Here is a 22249-nt window from a genome sequence, read left to right on the forward strand (position 1 = left end):
TGTATAGCTCTATCTCGGCAGCCCCAGACTTGACTGCTACCCCCATACATTTCATATACGGGTCACTAGTGTCTGGCACAAGCGGGATAGGTCTATACTGCACGGAACGGTGTATTATGAAAGCCAGGCCACCACCTCTACTTCTTGTACGATCCTTTCGAAGCACATTGTATCCATCACAATGGCGTAGGCTGCAGGTGGAATTCAGCTTAGTCTCCTGGATCGCCACGACCCTTATCCTTTTCCGACTCATAAAGTCCACGATTTCGCTAATCTTAACTCGGAGCCCATTGCAATTAAATTGCAAAAACGATGCACTATCCGGAACTGGGACAACAATATTGGGTGTAAGATGCTGCGGCGGAGAATATTGTTGTACGGGAGATGTCGGGGGGTCGCATAGCCAGACGACCCACTGCTGCTATCGCTGGCACAGCATCCTGCCACGTAGTCAGTATGACTATACTCCCGCAGCGATGTTAAGCCGGAGCAGTTCCGGTAATGCACCCACTCCAAGCACCGGTTACACCTGACCGATACCGAACGGTGGTGGATCAGGTTTCGGCAGACGACGACGAAGTTGATTTCGCCGTCGCTTTTCGTCTGTCGCCACTAATTGGTATTCCGTTCGTCGATATATTCTGCTATCGACGAAAATCGGTATTCCTGGTGTCGCTTTTTGTAGTTCAATGCCTTTGGACTTTAGAGACAAATTGTAACAAATGGTAGAAAGGTGTAACTATTATTAAAAAATCTATATTGTTCAAATATTTATTCCAGCTTCCACTCTTTGCGGAACTCATTTTCTATATCAAGGAGTTCTGAGCTGACCACGATCAGAAATCTATTGATAAGAAATGCGCTATTTTTACTAAATTGACAATGACCTGTATATATAGTAGTTATGATCATCACATTCACATCAAAGAAAAGAACACTGCATGATTGAAGTAAACTTGTTGATTTTCAATTCCATTTATTTTTAATAGAAACCCTGGATGAACATATAAGGAACCAGTTAGACAGGAAACTATCAACTACACTCAGTGGTGCATCACATAGAGAGATCCATGACTTATGGCGACTATACATTGGCGGCGTTTCTGGACATTGAAGGTGCTTTTAATTATACGAAAATTGATAAGGTGGTACATGCATTAGAGAGGTATAGTGTTGAGAAATTCGTTATAAAGTGGATCGAGTTGATGTTGCTAAGCAGGGACATGGTGGTCGAGCTAGCGGGCTCCATAAGGAGGGCTAGGACCACTAGAGGACTGCCACAGGGAGGAGTTATATCACCTTTGCTGTGGCTATTGGTGGTGAACGAGTTATTGCTTGGACTGACTAGTAAGGGTATCAAGGTAGTGGCATACGCGGATGACATTGTGATAATGGTATCGGGGAAATTCCTCGACTCTATTGCGGATGTGCTGAGTGAGTCTTTGCAGTATCTCTCGGAATGGACTCTAGGATGCGGTTTAGGGGTGAACCCTAGTAAGACGGAGTTGGTATTGTTCACCAGGAGGAGAAAGGTTATCGGGTGCAAGTCTCCTGTATTCCAGAACGTAGAGTTGACGCTCTCGAAATCAGCAAGGTACCTAGGAGTTATTTTGGACTCCAGGCTGAACTGGATGGATAATACTGCCGATCGCATTAAGAGGGCCTATGCGGCACTATACTAGTGTCAAAAATTGGTCAGGCAGAGATGGGGAATGAGGCCTTCTCTTTTTGCCTGGATTTATACCGCGGTTGTAAGACCTGTGGCCACATATGGCTGTCATGTTTGGTGGACGATCGTGAAACACCAAAATCATATATCGAGAATAAACAGGATAAATAGGACTGCCCTCATCTATATGACAGGTGACATGAGGACCACAGCCACTGCTGCTCTGGAGGTAATGATGGGATTTATCCCACTCCATTTACACGTAAGGAAAATAGCTGAACTGACACTTCTGAGACTGAGGAGCTTGAACACGCTGGAGAGGACAACCTGCAGGCACACTGAAATTTTGGACGAGCAGTATAGAGAGACGGACCATATGGCCACGGAGCATGTTTATCATCACAAACCGACGTACATTATACCAAGTATGGAAGAGTGGGAAGACAGGAAGATACCCTTCGGAACTCTGAACATGTATACGGACGGATCGAAGATGGAAGAAGGAACGGGCAGCGGAATCTATTGTAGTGAACTAGGTATAAGGGAGTCTTACACGCTGGATAGTGATTGCAGTATTTTTCAGGCTGAGATTTATGCGATCACGAAGGCTGCTGAATCGCTGTTGATGAGGCCGTTATACAGAAGCGATATCAGCTTCTTCATCGACAGTCAGGTAGCTATAAAGGCATTGTGCAGTACTGACATAAGGTCTAGGGTAGTCAGCCGCTGTCGTCGAGAACTCAAGGTTCTCACTGAACAGCATAATATAACTCTGTGCTGGGTACCTGGGCACTATGGGATAATAGGAAATGAGGAAGCGGATGTGCTGGCTAAGGAGGGTGCTCGTGGAACGAACAATGTCCTAGCGGACGTTTTTCCTCCACTATCTTCTTATCATTACAGGATAGAGGTTAAATATGATGAGCAATGGCGTAGACGCTGGGTCTCTTCGGTTGGTTGCGAGCAAACCAAGTTGATATGGGATGAAAAGAAACGTAGAAACTGTGAAATTTTGTTGTCGATGAGCAGAGAGGAGTTACGGCCACTGATTGGTATTATAACAGGACACAACACACTTGGGAAACACATGGTAAGAATAGGACTTAAAGACGATGATATCTGTAGATGGTGCCTGGACCCGGAAGTTACGGAGGACTCGTACCACTTCCTGTGCCAGTGCCCAGCTTTATCCTTTAAAAGAAACAAGATACTGGGCTTCTTTTTCTTTCAGACTCTCACTGATCTACGGGAGTGCAGCTTAAGGAACATACTTGCCTTCATCAGGGCCTCTGGTTGGTTATTCTGAGATTTCTTTCAAAGAGAACGAGCAGAGGGAAGTTTCTGGGACGAGGCGGCCGCATCGGAAGAAGATAGATTGAAAAATCACATCGAGGGATCACAATGGACCTATACTGGTCTAAGTGGGCATCAATATAAAACATTGATGTCACCCTCTACAACCTAACCTAATAGAAACCTAATGTATTTTATTTAGCACCAAACTTAGATAACAATTGTGTCCTTTATATAATGTCAATGTCGTTCCAATTGTATAAGCCGGGTGTTGTTATTTTCCTAATGTAGATATCTAAATCATTTCCCAAGTCAAATTTATCATTTATTTAGATTTTCCAAGTTAAAATTGGATTACAAACAAATAACAGTTTAAACGCAAATAATTAAAATTCCGCCATCGATGTCAGCGTCGTCGCCATTTTAATAATTTTGGAAGCTTTTACTGCCCTTGTGTATATCCACATTTTTCCCGCGTCAAATTTAATATTTTTTCTGGATTTTCAGAGTTAGATTTACGCCAGAAATAAAAATATTTTAAAGCGAAAGGATTGAAATTAATTTTTTGCACATCAGCTGATAGTTTTATAGTGATAAAGGTCATTTGTTACCGAGTATTGCAATTGCCACAAAAAGTAATCGTCGCCGTCGCCAATAGGAATACCAAATTAGTGGCTAGGCGACGAAAAAACGACAGACGTCAAAAAGCGTGGGCGACAATACCCAGCAAAAACTACACTCAAAAAAAAAGTGAACTCTCTATTTCACTAAAGCCAATTTAACTTTATTTTAGTTCATGGAAATATTATGTTTGGAGAAAGTTTTCTTTACTGTAATACTTTTTTGTGTACATTAGTTAAATTAACTAAACCCGAGGAAAAAAATATACTCAAATGAAGCATAAAGATTAACTAAATTCGTGTCTTCCATAAAATAGTTCAGAATTTCTTTAAATTTGTAAATTTTACCAAAAAGGCGTCCATCGTGAACTTTCTATGTCACTAAAGACATTCTTGCAATTTTGAACTCCAAGTTTTTTCTTCAAACTACAAAATTTTCTTTAACAAGTGAAAAAACTTAGTTATGTCTAATAAATTTTCTTGTATTTGTCGAAAAATATTTACTTATTTTTATGACATCGGCGTGATGCCAACGTTTGTAATACTGTTTAGTTAAAATTTTCTACAAATATTCAAAATTTTCTAAAATTAACCGAAATTTTTCTTCCTAGTGGGTTCACTGTTTTTTCAGTGTAAGTAACCACATCTCATTACCATTGGTATTACCAAGAGTACAGCTGTCATTACACGTTGCATTACATTGCGGTGAGTTATAATGACTAACTTGTAATGACAAACATAAATACTTCTCGGTAATTTTCGAATTGTTTTTCTCAAATTTTTATGCAGTTGGCTTTCACTGACTTAAAAAAATAGAATAAATAGTGGTACCATTAGGTATAATTATCCACATAATTGAGTATTTACTTAAAAAATAAAAAGAACATGTAATGTGACATTAATTCTGAACATTTTTCCGCTAAAAATTGTTATCACAAATATTTCATAATAATTGTGCTTTAAGTTAATGCCATTATCATATTATGTTTTAAATAAATGCTTTCTTATACCTCATTCATATTACACTTCCAAAATGCACTTAAACTTGATTTCAAATGCCATTTGCCTTATAAAAAAGGGACTTAAAATTCATTTTTAGTAGATTTCGAACCTAATGTGAATTGACTACTGGATATATTATAACGTAATTCACGAATCCAACTCCCTTAAACAACCTACATTTATTTCTATTTTAAGTGTGAAATTAAATTGCGTGTAATCTTATTTAGATGATTTGTTAGATTTTTTGTTTATTTTTACAATATTCGTTTCTATTCAAGTAGTGCTCCTATTACAGCATTACTCACCATATTTTGATCCATTGTAATCGGCGATAGAAACCAATATTTTCGAGATTTGGTTGCCTGATACAATAAGTGGCTATTTTGCAAACTTTGGTGTATCTACGAATAAGTGATTACATATTAGTTGATTGTATGCTCTAAAAGCACTACTTATTTCTTGGCCGAAAGTCTAAGGGGTAGTACTTTCCTCCTAGGACATGCGTATGTAAATGTATATATTAATAAGTGGTTATTAATTTTTAAATAGGCTTACATACAAAATTACCGGGTAATGAGAGGTTTTGCTGGGTAGGAATAAGGGCGAATATTTTTTTCTTGATTTTCCGACTTAGAATTGCGTCAGAATTAAAAATACTTTAAACCGAAAAAATTAAAATTCATTTTTTGCACATCAGCTGATTGTTTTTTAGTGATATCGGCCTTTTATTACCGAGCATACCACTCTACAGGAATACGACTTAAAAGCGACAGACGACAAAAAGTGACGGCGAGAGCGAGGGCGACTTCAGCAATAAGGGTGTTTATTCGATTTTTCAAAGAAACATTAAATAAATAAACACTGCATTTTTTGTCTTCATAGTCTTCATTATATTATATTTGACTCAACATTCATTCTATTTCGAATTCAAATCAACGGCAGCTGGGTGTTTTAACACAAAATCGATTCCAATCTGTAAATGATATTATTAATAAGATATTAATATTTTTGCCGCAAAAATCTTCTTTACGCGGCATACATATACATGCATGCCGAAATCAGATACATATGTTCGAGAAAATCACATTTTTGCGACAAACATGTTCCCCGTTCAAAAATTACATTTTGCTTTTGAAACATGTTTGAGGTGATCATATTCCTTCTAAGTTAGAAATATTGTCCCTAGTGGGTCCATGGGCTGACATGTACGAGTAGGCTTTAAAAGTTGGTCACCTCGGGGGTAGCAAATTTTGTTTCAGCTGTCAAATCCGCAATTATGAACCAATTTCTATGATTTTTCTTTGCTGGATAGAACTTGTAAAACCCTTCAAAAAATGTCGCGAGTGTGCGAATATATTTTATAGTTTGCGAGATATATGTCCCACAATTTATTTTTGTTTTGCAAAATTTTATCAAAGTGGGGTCAGTATTTTGAACCTACAGGGTCCGTTTTTGGGCCGATCCTTGTTTTCTTTTATTAACCACAATCCCTACAAAATTCTACTAACTCAGGAGCGAAAAATTGTGTACCTATGTGCTTTAGACTAAAGGTTGTAAACCCCACAATTTAGAATTTAAAAAAATACACAAGTTGATCAATTTTTTCAGAAAAGACAACTGCATTCTTTCTGTCGTTTCTATATATATCACAATTTGTTTTTGTTTGTTTCTTATAGATAGATAAAGATACGTTTTAAGCTTTTATCGGTAGTGTATGAGTTCTTCTCATCCTAAAATCGGTAATTTTTCAAAATTAAAAAATTTTGTTTTAAAAAATTCTCATTTGGCAAAGCACCGAGTGTTAAGCCAATCTCTTTTCCAAAAAGCCCCTTGTGTCCACTAACTAACTTTAAAAGGTTTCAACATCCTACCGGTAACAGCTGAGAAATATGCAAATTATCAAAAAAAATAACGTGTTTTTAACAAATGTGCCAATTTTGTGGATTTTTTGAATTTTTGAATTTTGAATTTTGGGAATAGTATATTCAGCAATATTTCTTAAAACAATTTCCCTGCAAAATTCAATAAAAATCATAACGATATTATAATTAGTTCAAGAGTGATATATATTTCAATTCATATTTTTAATTCCCAAAAAAATGTAATTAAAAAAATGGTTCCTGGGCCAAAAACGTGATTTTTTTCGCAATTTTTGTTTTTCTCGATAACATAAACAGAAAGTTCTCTAAAATACCTTTCCATAATGCATTAACACCGGAATTTGTCAACATTTTATATGGCCCCAGAAGCCAGAATTTTACTTAGATTTGCTTGCACGAGGAGTCTTACAGTACAGTCAAGTGTGTAAAATTTGGTCGATATCGGTTCAGATTTAGATAGCTCTTATATGTATCTATTGTTTTCGGCCCAAAAACGGACCTTGTGGGTTCAATATACTGACCCCACTTTGTTAAAATTTTGAAAAAAAAAAAATAAATTGTGGGCCCATATCTTTATAACATACCTTTTTATATGGTTTTACAAGTTCTATCCATCGAAGAAAAAATCATAGAAATCGGTACATAATTGACAGCTAAAAAAATTTGATACCCCCGAGGTGACCAACTTTCAACGCCTACAGGTCAGTCTGTGGATCCACTAGGGAGTCACAATCTTGCTAACTTAGAGGAAAACTCTCAGCTTTCACACAAAGAAAAAAATTATGTTGATAACATATCTTAATCCGTTCAAAAGATGCAGAATTAATCCCAAAATAAAGCGAACCACTGTGCAACGGCTCGTAGAGCGCTTCACACGATATGTGTCAGCAGTTAAAAAAAATCATTCCTCTCTGACAAAAACATAAAATCTAGACTGAAATTCTTTAAAGATCACCGGCATTGGACGCTAGAAGATTGGAAACGGATAATTTGGTCTGACGTAATGAAAAATAATCGTTTCCACAGTAAGGACAAAAGAATGAACATTCTCAAAAAAACATTAAAAAAATTTTGAAATCTTCCGCTTTTGGCTGACATGGGCAAATGGCATTAAATATCTGCTAGCATTGTTCAAAATATTCTCACATAGTTGTATACACCGAACAAGTATAGAAAAGTGTTTTTTTCTTTTTTTTATTTTTTCCAAATCAACGAGGAGCTGAATGTAAGTGGAGATTATTTAGAAAATACTCTGGCAACTCTGATATACGAACACAAGGTTTTAGATAAGTTCTAAGCAAATGGGTACATATATACCAAGGAATATATCACACGATACAATAAATTATGACTCAAATGTGTGAGATTATAATGAATCCTTACACTCAGAAGGTAACTACGTGGATATCTGCTCGCAGGCATATGAGTTATGCATGACTTTTGTTATGTGGTATGTGGTTAGAAATACACACTGTTAGAAAAATATGTTTTTCATATGTTCCGATATAAACAAAATGTTTTTCGGGCACAATTTTTAAACACAATATATTTAAGTGCCAACATGTAATGTTCCTAAACTAACACTAAATGTTTGGGACACATATGTTAATATGTTAAAATATATTATGTTTGGGGTATGAATGTTTCATAAAAATAATATGTGTGAATGTAAACATATATAAATTTACAAATTTCGAGCAAACATATATATGTTTACAATTTCTGTGAAATGGTTGTATGTTGTTTCGGAAAACTGCTTTATGATAAGGCCAAAAATTTTATATGCTTAAGTCTAAATATTATTTAATTTGAATATTAGAATGAGTATTCGGAGTAAAGAGAATAGACATTCGGAACCAAGAGCATAGAGATTTGAAAAAAAAACAGCATGTGTTTTCGCCTTGAGAGGAGAATTTTATGTATGTGGGGACTATAAATTTTTAATAACCCACATTTCGAAGTTTCATTATAAAAATTTAATATAGTATAAATGTCTAAATTGCAAAAAAAAATTGGTTCGGTCGGAGCAGGAATTGAACACACGACCCTTTGCATGCAAGGCAGGCATGCTAACCACTGCTCCACGTGGCCAACAAATGTATGTTTCTTTTAAATAATGTTATGTTTGCATGGGCTCGTGGGCGCTGCAAAGTATGCTATATAAATGTAACTTGTAACGATAATTGTCTACTGGTGACTATAACTACTACGTAGCCCAGTGGATAGTGTGTTGGCTTACAAACTGTATGGGCCTCGGTTCGATTCTCCGCCCAGGCGAAAGGTAAAATTAAAAAAAAAAAAATTATAAAATTTAATAATTTCTTCAACATTATTTGTATTACAGAAAAAGGTGCCAAGAACTAAAAATTTCGTGGAAGTGAAAATTATGTGAGGGAATGATCACAATCTTCTTTGGGGAAAATTCTTCCAAGCATATACTATTTTTGGGCTCAAAATGCTTCCAAACATATAATATGTCCACATAAAACAAACATATTAATATTTCGGCAGTATCCAATAATATATGTGCTTCCTGCAAAATATGTTTGGAACATATGTTAAAGAAGCGATTTTTTTTGAGGGTGCAGCCACAAAACATTGTATGTATTTGCCTGTGCATGTGTTTGAGAGAGTGACTTGGACTAAGTGAGGTGTTGGATAAATGAGGGTATCCGGCATCCTTCCTATTAAAAGGTGACAAATTGTTACGACTTGAATTAAACTTATAGAGCCATCGTTGAAGGTTGGTGAGACACACTTATACTCTGGGGTACCATTTCCAAAAGCTGTTATTTTTTATGGTGAAAGCTTGCTCATGATGTCTGGATTCATTTTGTCAGAATTCTAAATTAGAACGAAATTAAAAATTTTAATTGTACTATAATAAATAATGATTAGAATGAGTAGAGGTGTGCACGTGACTCACGAATGATGAAAAAGGCGTGATTAACCACCCACTGTCGTGCGTGAACCACGAAAATAATATATTCGTGAATGTGACGAATTTCGGAAAAATACGCACACGAAATAATCCCGCTCACGAACATAAAACGTTCACGCCATTTTCTCTCGATTTTAATCATGCTCCTGTTGTTAGTTAGATCGCTCAGGATCATTTTTCGTGAGTCACAACATTTCTAATCGTGAGTGTGCTTGAGTGTGAGTCTTCAAAAGAGATAAAGTTGGGTGTACTGAAACAAATATTGCCGTATGCAATATTTATATACCGCGCAATAATAATTAAATAATAGGTTAAATACTTCAAAAGCAAGTAAATACTTCAAAAGCAAAAGTTTCATATTTTGTTAAGATCTTTTTAAAAATATTTTTGAGTGTTGTTGACCTATTTTATGTTTATTCTGATTATTAATTTTGTTCGGCTTGAGGTCATAGAAACAATCGATTATTGATTTGTTTTAATATTTATTTCCAATATTTCGGTTAGTGCCACTAACCATCTTCTGGGATTTTGTATCTACATAAATTACAAAAATTAAATTACTTTTAATGTTCACAAATCACAATATTATTTTAGATATAATATATTGAAAATAACTAACGTGAGTTCGTGTGATGCTGTTCGTTCTGCAAGCCACCGTACACTAAGCTTCGTTTGTGTCGATGCTTGTTTATGATGTGTCGATACATTCTCGCGCATTCTTCCGTGTCTTTTTTGAAATTCATTCTCTTGTCAGGAGAGAGATCTATTATATTAAGCATCTCAAGAGTGTATCTACGCCTATGATTATTCTCTTGAGCAAGTATCTCGACGTCTGTGAAGTTGGGCTTGTGTCCTGTTGTTGCACAGTGAGCTGCAAGTGCTGTTTTTTGCTCTACTGATTTGTCTACAGCTTTAAGGTCTGATTTATGCGACGAAAGTCTTGTCTTAAGTTTGGTCATTGTAGTGCCAACATATGCCATTGGGCATATGTTGGACTTGTCTCCATTACATTTAATTTTGTACACTATGTTACTCCTGTCCTCATTCTTTATTTTTGACTTTGTGTTGCTGAATAATTCCTTTACTGTTCTCGATGTGCGTGAAGCAATTTGAATCTTGTCCTTGTTATATACGTCCGATTTGAAAAAACGCTCTGAGAATCCTTCAACGTAAGTCATGGGTTTGTATGACTTATCCTTATAATGGTCCGGCTCTTCAATAGTCTTAGTTTTAATGTTTTCGTCAAGTGTTTTATTTTTAACGCGATTTATTAGTCTGCTTATTATTCTATTTGGAAAATCGTTTGTGGTCAATATTTGTCTTATCTTTATTTCATTCTCCTTGTGGAATTCTGCATCACTTATCCTTAAGATTCGATCTATAAAATTGATTGCTGTCATATGGATTATACTTTTATTGTGTTTTGAATTATAATTTATTAGTCGTCCAGTTGCTGTTGGTTTTTGATACCAATTCAGCCTCAAACAATTATCATCTCTCAATATGTTACAGTCTAAATATGGTAGCTTGTTATCCTTCTCTAACTCCATTGTAAATTGTATTTGACTGTGGAATGAGTTTAATGCGTCAAGAGTACTTTCCACGTCGGTTTTCTTTACTATCGCAAATATGTCGTCCACATATTTTGTTATAATTCGAGGTTTCGGTATCTTGCTCAAGGACACGTCTAGTAGCTCTTCCATGATGATGTCAGCAATTATTGGAGATGCTGGAGATCCCATTGGCATTCCTTTCAATTGTTCATATGTCTTATCTTCATATTTGAAGTACCTACTGTCTTTGATACAAAATAGTGCTAGTTCCTTGAAAATATCACGAGGTATTTTTGTATAATTTTTGATTAAGTCCCATTTCTTCTCAATCATTGCAATGGCTAGGTTTACCGGTATACTGGGAAACAGTGATACAACATCAAACGATATCAGGATTTCATCATCTGTTAGCCTTACATTCTTAATCTTCGTTTTAAAGTCAATCGCGTCTTTTACATTGTATTTTGAATCTTTGGTGACGTTCTTTAAGATACTAGATATATATCTGCACATCTTATACGATGGTGCATTGATCGATGAGCAAATTGGTCTCAATGGTGTTCCTTCCTTGTGTACCTTCGGAAGGCCGTAAATCCTTGGGGCTATAGCAGTTTTACTCGTCAATTTATTCTTTTCCTCGATGCTGATTAAGTTTTCTTTATATAATTTTTCCACTAATTTATTATTCTTGGTTTGAAATTTCGATGTTGGATCAATTTTTAACCGTTTGTAACTACACATGTCGTGTATTATCGCATGCATTTTGGATTTGTATTCTTTGCTGTCCATAGCAACAGTTTTTCCACCTTTATCCGCACTTAATATTAAAACATCCTTGTTGTCTTTCAAATATTTCTTCGTTTGAGCCACTGTACCTAGTATAAATTTATCTCTTTTGTTTACGTTTGTCTTGTGTAAATGGTCATCTATCAGTGTTGTGAACTTTGTTCTTGCTATTTCTTGCTCTTCTTTGTCATCTGTAGTTCTCACCAAGTCTTCTCCTTCTGCGATGACTTTCAGTAGATCTTTATAATGGTTATCAGAAATGGGCATCATAGGGGTATACGAAACGAAATAAAAAAAAAATTAAAAATCAAATTTGACGTCGGAGTCAAAAATGATCAATGCACGAAATATAGCCCCTGATCAACCACGAACAACTATATGCGTTTCTTTTCGATCGGACTTCAAATGACGACACAGCACAATAAATTGTATTTCGGGGGGTCGTAGGGTGCACGAAAAAAATGTTTTGGTGTTCTGAAATTGTCTTCGAATATGCTGCAAAACTGGGGGTGACCGCATCAACTTTTTTTCGTGACCCTATCTACTATACATCCTTAAAAAATCGCTTCTGTCATATATACCCCAAACACATTTTGCATCAAGCATATATATTTTCGGGATTGGTCCAAACAAAATATTGTTTGTATTATTCAAACATATTATGTTTCACCTTAGGGCATACACTGGTAGAAAAAAATGAAAAATGAAATTTTCTTTGTGTGGATATATTTTTAAGGCTCCAATTGGTTACTTCCATTATTTTACTTGCAGCATACTCTCTAGGTCTCTCTTTCTAAACACATATATGTTTATATTTCCAAATTAATATACGTTTGCAACCAAGCATATTATATTTACAAACATTTTATGTCCCAAACATATTATGTAGGTTATGAACATCATATGCTTGCACTTAAAAATATTGTGTTAAAAAATTTGAGTTCCAAACATATAATTTTTACACCCAAACATATGAAAAACAGTCTTTTTCTTCCGTGTACATACCTGTCAAGAACTAAATTATATAGATATGTAGTCTACACCACAACTGGACTAAATTACAATGTTAAGAAACTTAAAGATACGTTGCCATCGGCAAGTGTTACCACAATTTAAATTTTTTTTTTAATCAATTTAATATTTCATTGAATATTTTTATACCCACCACCATAGGATGGGGGGTATATTAACTTTGTCATTCCGTTTGTAACACATCGAAATATTGCTCTAAGACCCCATAAAGTATATATATTCTGGGTCGTGGTGAAATTCTGAGTCGATCTGAGCATGTCCGTCCGTCCGTCCGTCCGTCTGTTGAAATCACGCTAACTTCCGAACGAAACAAGCTATCGACTTGAAACTTGGCACAAGTAGTTGTTATTGATGTAGGTCGGATGGTATTGCAAATGGGCCATATCGGTCCACTTTTACGTATAGCCCCCATATAAACGGACCCCAAAATTTGGCTTGCGAGGCCTCTCAGAGAAGCAAATTTCATCCGATCCGGCTGAAATTTGGTACATGGTGTTAGTATATGATCTCTAACAATCATGCAAAAATTGGTCGACATCGGTCCATAATTATATATAGCCCCCATATAAACCGATCCCCCGATTTGGCTTGCGAGGCCGCTAATAGAAGCAAATTTCATCCGATCCGGCTGAAATTTTGTACGTGATGTTAGTATATGGTCTATAACAACCATGCAAAAATTGGTCCACATCGGTTCATAATTATATATAGCCCCCATATAAACCGATCACCAGATTTGACCTCCGGAACCTCTTGGAAGACCAAAATTCATCTGATTCAGTTGAAATTTGGTATGTGGTGTTAATATATGGCCTCAAACTCCCATGCAAAAATTGGTCGATATCGGTCCATAATTATATATAACCCCATATAAACCGATCCCCAGATTTGACCTCCAGAGCCCCTTGGAAGAGCAAAATTCTTGCCATTCGTTTGAAATTTGGTACGTGATGTTAGTATATGGTATCCAACAACCATGCAGGAATTGGTTCCTATCAGTCCATAATTATATATAGCTCCCATATAAACTGATCCCCAGATTTGACCTCCGGTGCCTTTTGGAGAAGCAAAATTCATCCGATCTGCTTGAAATTTGGTACGTGGTGGTAGTATATATTTAACAACCATGCCAAAAGTGGTCCATATCAGTCCATAATCGTACATAGCCCCATATAAACCGATCCCGAGATTTGGTTTTGGAACGTCTTGGAGGAGCAAATTTCATCCGAGTGAGTTGAAATTTGGTACATTGTGCTAGTATATGGTCGTTAACAACCATGCCTAACTAGGTCCATATCGGTCTATAGTTATATATGGCCCTCAGATAAATCGATCCCCAATCACACAAAAATTGGTCCATATCAAGTTCATAATTGTATACAGCCCCCATATAAGCGACCCCCATATTTCAATTCTGGCTCTCTACACGCAAAGAAAAAAAACGTTTGGAAAACGTGTACCGAAAACGTTTTTCTTTTGTTAGAGTTTTTTGAATTGCTTCGAAAATTTTAAACTTTTATCACCAAAAAAATTCGTTTGTTACAAAGTTTTTATTTTTTCAATAAAAAAAGTTATTTTTGAAACAACAACAGAGTCCATTTCGTTTATATCAAACACTGTTCTTTTCTGACTTTTGGTCTTTAATAAAATACATTTTACAGTTCAAAATTTAATATAGTACAATGTAATGTTGAACATTTTTTTCGGAATCTTCCGAACATATGTAGAATGTATGTAAAAAAAAAAAAAAAAAAAAAAAAAAACTTTGGTCGAAGCAGGGATCGAACCCACGACCCTTGGCATGAGAGTCAGACGTAGCAACGGTGCCAAACTAAATGTTTGTTTCTGTTAAATAAACTTTGTTTATTCGGTTCGTGGGCGCCGCAAGCTATGCTATATAAATATAACTTATATGGATATTTATCTATTGATGACCATAACAGGTACATAGCTCAGTGGTTAGTGTGTTGGCTTACAAAGTGCATGGTCCGCGGTTCGATTCTCCGTCCAGGCGAAAGGTAAAATAATTTTAAAAATTTATAAAATCGTATAATTTCTTCTACATTGTTTGTATTACAGAAAAAGGTGCTAAGAACTAAAAATCTTCGTGGAAGTGAGAAAGATGTGAGGGAAAATGCAATTAGCCAGAAAAAAATTTTTTTGAGTTAGTCTTTATGAAATGGTTTTTACATCCTGGAAAAGAATAAACGTTTATCACAAAAAGTATATACTTTTCTTCCAAATACACTTCCTTACAGCGAAAAGCAAATGAGAAACGAACTTTGTTTGTCTAAAATTTCGTTTGGGAGGAAAGAATTATTTTTTTGCGTGTACGTACAAAAAGTCCATATCGATTCGTAATTATTTGTAGACTTAACTATACATAACTTTTTTGTCTAATATATACCATGTATGGACTAAATCACAGTCTTTTGTAGAAGTTTCTACGCAATCCATGCACTGTTAGAAAAATATGTTTTCCATATGTTCCGATATAAACAAAATGTGTTTCGGGCACGATTTTAAACCACAATATATTTAAGTGCGAACATGTAATGTTCCTAAACTAACACTAAATGTTTGGGACATCTATGTTAATATTTTAGAATTTATTATGTTTGGGGCATGAATGTTTCATAAAAATAATATGTGTGAATGTAAACATATATAAATTAACAAATTTCGAGTAAACATATATATGTTGTGATATTTTATTCAGAGAGCGAATAAAACGAAATGAAACCGCTTGTATGTTGTTTCGGAAAACTGTTTTATGGTAAGGCTAAAAATTTGATATGCTTAAGTCTAAATATTATTTAATTTGAATAAAGAGAATAGACATTCGGAACCAAGAGAATAGACATTTGAAAAACAAACTGCATATGTTTTCGCCTTGAGAGCAGCATTTTATGCATGTGTGAACATGTGTTTTGTTTATCATTTTGGCATTATGGGCACAATTTTTCGTTAAAATAAATCAGGGGTCTTCATAAAAATAACGAAAGGGCACTATACTCTTTTTACAGTTGGAACAGTAAAATGAAATAAGGAGGAAATAGTGAAAAATTACACAGTAAAATGTATAAAAACAAAGTTTAGTTCCTCTTTATTAATAAGTAGTCCACGAGGAGTTGACGGACACCTTCAAATATAAAAGCGAGCATTAAGTTCGAGTTTTGCAGCTAAAACAATTTAAAAAGTTTATTTTCTTTAAAATGAATTATTAAAGAAAAATAAAAGGCATTTTAGAGCGATGGTGTTAAATGTTAGTAAAAAAACTGTTCACGCCTAAATAAATTTATGTTTATATTATAAAATTATATATGTATGTTTATACTCGACTCCACATTCTTCTTTTGTTAGAGTTTTTGAATTCCTTCCAAATTTTAAAGTTTTGTACTAAAAACAGGTTTTTGTTACAAAATTGTTATTTTGCAATAAAAAAATAATATGTTATCCAAATATCAGCCAATTTCGTTTATATCAAGCACTGTTACTGACTTTAAATCTTTAATAACACACATTTCGAAGTTTCATTTAAAAAAATTTAATATAGTATAAATATAAATGTGTAAATTAAAAAAAAAAAAATGTTCGGTCGGAGCAGGGATTGAACCCACGACCCTTTGTATGCAAGGCAGACATGCTAACCACTGCTCCACGTGGCAAACAAATGTATGTTTCTGTTAAATAATGTTATGTTTGCATGGGCTCGTTGGCGCTGCAAACTATGCTATATAAATGTAACTTAAAACGATAATTATCTACTGGTGACTATAACAGCTACGTAGCCCAGTGGATAGTGTGTTGGCTTACAAACTGTATGGTCCTCGGTTCGATTCTCCGTGCAGGCGAAAGGTAAAATTTAAAAAATTTATAAAAGTGAATAATTTCTTCAACATTATTTGTATTACAGAAAAAGGTGCCAATAACTAAAAAATTTCGTGGAAGTGAAAATTACGAGTATGTTAGGGAATGAGCACAATCATGTTTGGGAAAAATTCTTCCAAGCATATAATATTTTTGGCTCAAAATGCTTCCAAACATATAATATGTTCACATAAAACAAACATATTAATGTTTCGGCAGTATGCAATAATATATTTGCTTCCTGCAAAATATGTTTGGAACATATGTTAAAGAAGCGATTTTTTTGAGGGTGTGGTGGTGGGTACATAAGATTCGGCCTGGCCGAACTTGCGGCCGTATGTACTTGTTAAAACTCAATTAAGACTTTAATTGGAAAAATTTTCGTGATTTTTTTTCTGTGTACTTTTTTTGAAATGCGTATCTAGTTTCAGGATTTGTTCAAACAAATTATTGCTTGTATGGTTCCAACATCTTATGTTGCACCCTAAACTACGAGTATATATTTTTAAAGGTGGAATTACATACATAGCATGCAGTCATGCGTGCGTACGTTCTATAATTTAAAAAAGTGTGTGGAATATAAAAACATAATAACAAGCATAGAGGCGGGGAATGTAGTCAGGAAATTTATTGGTGTTCCGACGCATGCTGCACGCAGCGAAGGAATATGAGCACCTCAAACATGTTTCAAGATCAAAATGTTATTTTTGTATGGTGACCATGATACATGATTTCCGAGAAAATAACATGGTTGCGAAAACCATGTGCCATGGTCACCACCCAAAAATAACATTTTGCTCTTAAAACATGTTTGAGGTGATCATATTCCTTATCTAGGTGTGTGTAACTCTATGGAAAAATGTTTTCGTCAACGCATTCGAATATAACGTACGCATGTATGACCGCATGGTATGTAATTCCACCGTAAGGCTCCAATTGGTTAATTCCCGTTTTTACACATTTGTTTACTTGCCTCAAACATACTCGTGTTGGATTATAAGTAAAAAAAGTTTATATATTTGTTTGAATTTTATACTCCAATTATTTATTTATAAACAAAATATATAAATCAATAAGCATTCGCGATCGTTTAGGTTTTACATATCCCTATATGTTAATTTTCTAGACTTACTATCGCTGACGTAGATATAGCTCCCATATATAGCTTTCGCCCGATTTACATTCATATGACCACAGAGGCCACTTTTTTGCTCCGATTTAGTAGAAATTTTGCACAGGGAGCAGAATTAGCATCGTAGCTATGCGTGCCAAATTTGGTTGAAATCGAATCAGATATATCTCCCATATAGATATATCTCCCATATACAGCTTTAGCCCGATTTACTCTCATATGACCACAGAGGCAAATTTTTAACTCCGATTTAGTTAAAATTTTGCACACACCCAGAGAAGGAATATGATCACCTCAAACATGTTTTAAGAGCAAAATGTTATTTTTGGTTTTCGCAACCATGTTATTTTATCGGAAATCATATATCTGATTTCGGCAAGCAGGTTATATTTGACGAGAAAATAACATTTTAGGGACAAACATGTTTCATGGTCACCATACGAAAATAACATTTTGCTCTTAAAACATGTTTGAGGTGATCATATTCCTTCTCTGCGTGCAGGGAGTAGAATTAGCATTGTAGCTATGCGTGCCAAATTTGGTTGAAATCGGTTCAGATTTAGATATAGCTCCCATATATATGTTTTTTTCTGTCGAAAAGTTGTAAAAATGACTCTAATTTTCCTAAAGTTCTAATACATATGTATCGAGCGATAAATCATAAATAAACTTTTGCGAAGTTTCCTTAACATTGCTTCAGATTTAAATGTTTCCCATATTTTTTTACTAACATTGTGTTCCACCCTAGTGCATTAGCCGACTTAAATTTTGAGTCCATAGATTTTGTAGAAGTCTATCAAATTCTGTCCAGATCGAGTGATATTTAAATGTATGTATTTGGGACAAACCTTTATATATAGCCCCCAACACATTTGACGGATGTGATATGGTATCGAAAATTTAGATCTACAAAGTGGTACAGGGTATAATATAGTCGGCCCCGCCCGACTTTAGACTTTCCTTACTTGTTACAGATTGGATTTTACATTTTTTTTTCGACAAAATTTTAATAATTTGTTCCATTTTATTAATTCTTACTCTGTTTTTAACACATTTGAAACAAAACAAAAAAGCGTCGCCAAAAAAGTAATGAAAATGTTCTTTTTGGATCCGGAAGTGGTGCAAAATTGAGGCAGAAGCGATGAATTTAATATGGGCTTGTCATAGGATGGAAGTCCTCCATTTCAACAGCCGTTGCAGTGAATTTGCATCACTTCTTTAGGTGTGATCCGAATTCAATGTTTTGGATGTAAATTAAAAAATTCTGTGATATTTTGTAAAATAAATAGTTTTTGTTATTTTCTAACGGATTCTGACACTTGTCGGAAACGTTTGACCTAAAATATTTTCAAAAATTCATAATTTTTTCAGATTGGATTTAGCATTTTTTTCGACAAAATTTAAATGATTTGTACCATTTTATGAATTCTTACTTTTAACCTATTTGAAACAAAAAAAGTTAAAATTAACATGAATTTAACATAAGCTTGTCATAGGATGAAAGTCCTCCATTTCAACAGCCGTTGCACTGAATTTGCATCACTTCTTTAGGTGTGATCCGAATTCAATGTTTTGCACGCAGAGAAGAAACATGATTGTCACAATCATATTCGAAGAGCAAAATAATATGAAAGGAGCTATTTTGGCGGCGACCATGTAACATTTTAACCTGCAACCATGTTGGCTCAGTGAACATGGTTCTAAGAAAAATATAATTGTCCTCATCTAAATTATTATTATATTGATAAAAAGAATTTTGTTTGAATGAAAAGACAATGGTCACGATTTAAAATGTTATGGTATGCATTCAAACTGTTTTTCTTCTAGTTAACCCTCTAATGCCCCAATTTTTTTGCCAGCTGATTAAATTTTCAATGTTAACGACAAAAAAGCAAGGGAACTAAACAAGAAAAATTTATACTGTAAAATTCAGCGTATGCTGCAAAGCCTCTTGAATAGTTTCAAATAAGTTTTCTTTTTATTTCGCCCATTTTTGTTGTCTTAAGATGTGTTTTACTGAAAGCTTCCTTATTAAATGAAGCCCGCCTAAAGGCGGGCTTGGGCATTAGAGGGTTATAAGAACATGGTCACAACCTAAAATGTTTTGATCTTTATGAAAACACTTTTTTCATCGTCGGAAAATCGCAATGGACTGAATAGTCTAAGTGAGCCTGAATCTTAATCGGGCTGCCACTTTAACCTAACCTATCGTCGGACAAAGGACGCCACTTGAGAAAAGAAAACACAAAATTAACTTTATTTGTTTGTTTTTATTTATTTATAAACTAATTCTTTATTTATTTGTATTTATAATGCCGTTCAAGCAAACATCATATATTTTTACACACTCTATTTTATTTAAATTTCAATTAGTAATTATTCCATATTTACATCGTGCCCATCAAATGTAACTGCAAATAAAAATAAATGATACCATATAGCAAAATGCAGAACAAAAAACACACGACTGACGCACAAAATGGAAATCGTGTGTAACTGCTCAATGTTTTTAAAAAATGTAAATGTATTTATGGCCATGTAATGGTTTTAGACATGTCTATCCTTAACCTATAAACATACTTTTTTTCCCTGTAAAAAAGTAAAAAAATTGAATGGTCAGGTACATGATTTTCCCGACCATTTAATGGTCTCAAATTCTGTCATTTAAATAAGAGAATGCTTATTGCCACCATACATTTTTCTCCCCTAGAAAACTATTTTTACAAAGGCAAAACACATGGTTTTCGCGGCAATTACATGCTCTAGATAAGCATTAAATGGATACTGCAACCATGTCCAAACATGGTTTTTCTGTACGTGTGGATGTAAATTAAAAAATTCTGTGAAAATTTGTCAAATAAATAATTTTTGTTATTTTTTATAATTTTTAACGGATCTAACGCTTGTCGGAAACGTTTGACCTCAAATATTTTCAAAAATTCACAATTTTTTCAGATTGGATTTAACATTTTTTTCGACAAAATTTAAATGATTTGTACCATTTTATTAATTCCTACTCTTTTTCTACCCTCCATCATAGGATGGGGGTATATTAACTTTGTCATTCCGTTTGTAACACATCGAAATATTGCTCTAAGACCCCATAAAGTATATATATATTCTGGGTCGTGGTGAAATTCTGAGTCGATCTAAGCATGTCCGTCCGTCCGTCCGTCCGTCTGTTGAAATCACGCTAACTTCCGAACGAAACAAGCTATCGACTTGAAACTTCGCACAAGTAGTTGTTATCGATGTAGGTGGTATTGAAAATGGGCCATATCGGTCCACTTTTACGTATAGCCCCCATATAAAGGGACCCTCAGATTTGGCTTGTGGAGCCTCTAACAGAAGCATATTTCATCCGATCCGGCTGAAATTTGGTATATGGTGTTGGTATATGGTCTCTAACAACCATGCAAAAATTAGTCCACATCGGTCCATAATTATATATAGCCCCCATATAAACCGATCCACAGATTTTGCTTGCGGAGCCTAAAAGAGAAGCAAATTTCATCCGATCCGGCTGAAATTTGGTACATAGTGTTGGTATATGGTCTCTAACAACCATGCAAAAATTGGTCCATATCGGTCCATAATTATATATAGCCCCCATATAAACCGATCCCCAGATTTGGCTTGTGGAGCCTCTAAGAGAAGCATATTTCATCCGTTCCGGCTGAAATTTGGTACATGGTGTTGGTATATGGTCTCTAACAATCATTCAAAAATTGGTCCACATCGGTCCATAATTATATATAGCCCCCATATAAACCGATCCCCAGATTTGGCTTGCGGAGCCCCAAAGAGAAGCAAATTTCATCCGATTCGGCTGAAATTTTGTACATGATGTGGCTATATGGTCTCTAACAACCATGCAAAAATTGGTCTACATCGGTCCATAATTATATATAGACCCCATATAAACCGATCCCCAGATTTGGCTTGTGAAGCCTCAAAGAGGAGCAAATTGCATCCGATCCGGCAGAAATTTGGTACATGCTATTGGTATATGGTCTCTAACAACCGTGCAAAAATTGGTCCACATCGGTCCATAATTATATATAGCGCCCATATAAACCGATCCCCAGATTTGGGGTGCGGAGCCTCAAAGAGAAGCAAATTTCATCCGATTCGGCTGAAATTTGGTACATGATATTGGTATATGGTCTCTAACAACCATGCAAAAATTGGTCCACATCGGTTCATAATTATATATAGCCCCCATATAAACCGATCCCCAGATTTGGCTTGCGAAGTCTCCAAGAGAAGCAAATTTCATCCAATCCGGTTGTAATTTGGAACATGGTGTTAGTATATGATCTTTAACAACCGTGCCAGAATTTGTCCATATCGGTCCATAATTATATATAGCCCTCATATAAACAGATCCCCAGATTTGACCTCCGGAGCCTCTTGGAGGAGCAAAATTCATCCGATCCGGTTCAAATTATGAACGTGGTGTTAGTATATG

At 35.0% G+C, this 22249-nt stretch overlaps 1 protein-coding gene across 1 annotated transcript; it reads right to left on the reverse strand.

Annotated features, from left to right (window-relative positions):
• Positions 1 to 1852: 1852 nt before the first annotated feature.
• Positions 1853 to 17628, reverse strand: LOC142225013 (uncharacterized). Its single transcript, XM_075294789.1, has 3 exons — positions 17616 to 17628; positions 10439 to 11983; positions 1853 to 2007 (listed from the first exon to the last, which is right to left on the reverse strand). The coding sequence occupies exons 1-3, from the start codon at positions 17626 to 17628 to the stop codon at positions 1853 to 1855; spliced, it is 1713 nt and encodes a 570-aa protein (XP_075150904.1).
• Between the last annotated feature and the right edge of the window lie 4621 nt (positions 17629 to 22249).

Source organism: Haematobia irritans, chromosome 2 (genome assembly GCF_050003625.1).
Source record: "Haematobia irritans isolate KBUSLIRL chromosome 2, ASM5000362v1, whole genome shotgun sequence".
NCBI lineage: Eukaryota > Metazoa > Arthropoda > Insecta > Diptera > Muscidae > Haematobia > Haematobia irritans.

Bases quoted from the DNA above. Each gene is read 5' to 3' on its own strand.
- LOC142225013 (XM_075294789.1), bottom strand. The intron at 2,008-10,438 runs GTAACATAGTGT...CCAAAATTTCAG, and splicing joins AATAAAGAATGAGGACAGGA to TGTGCCTGCAGGTTGTCCTC.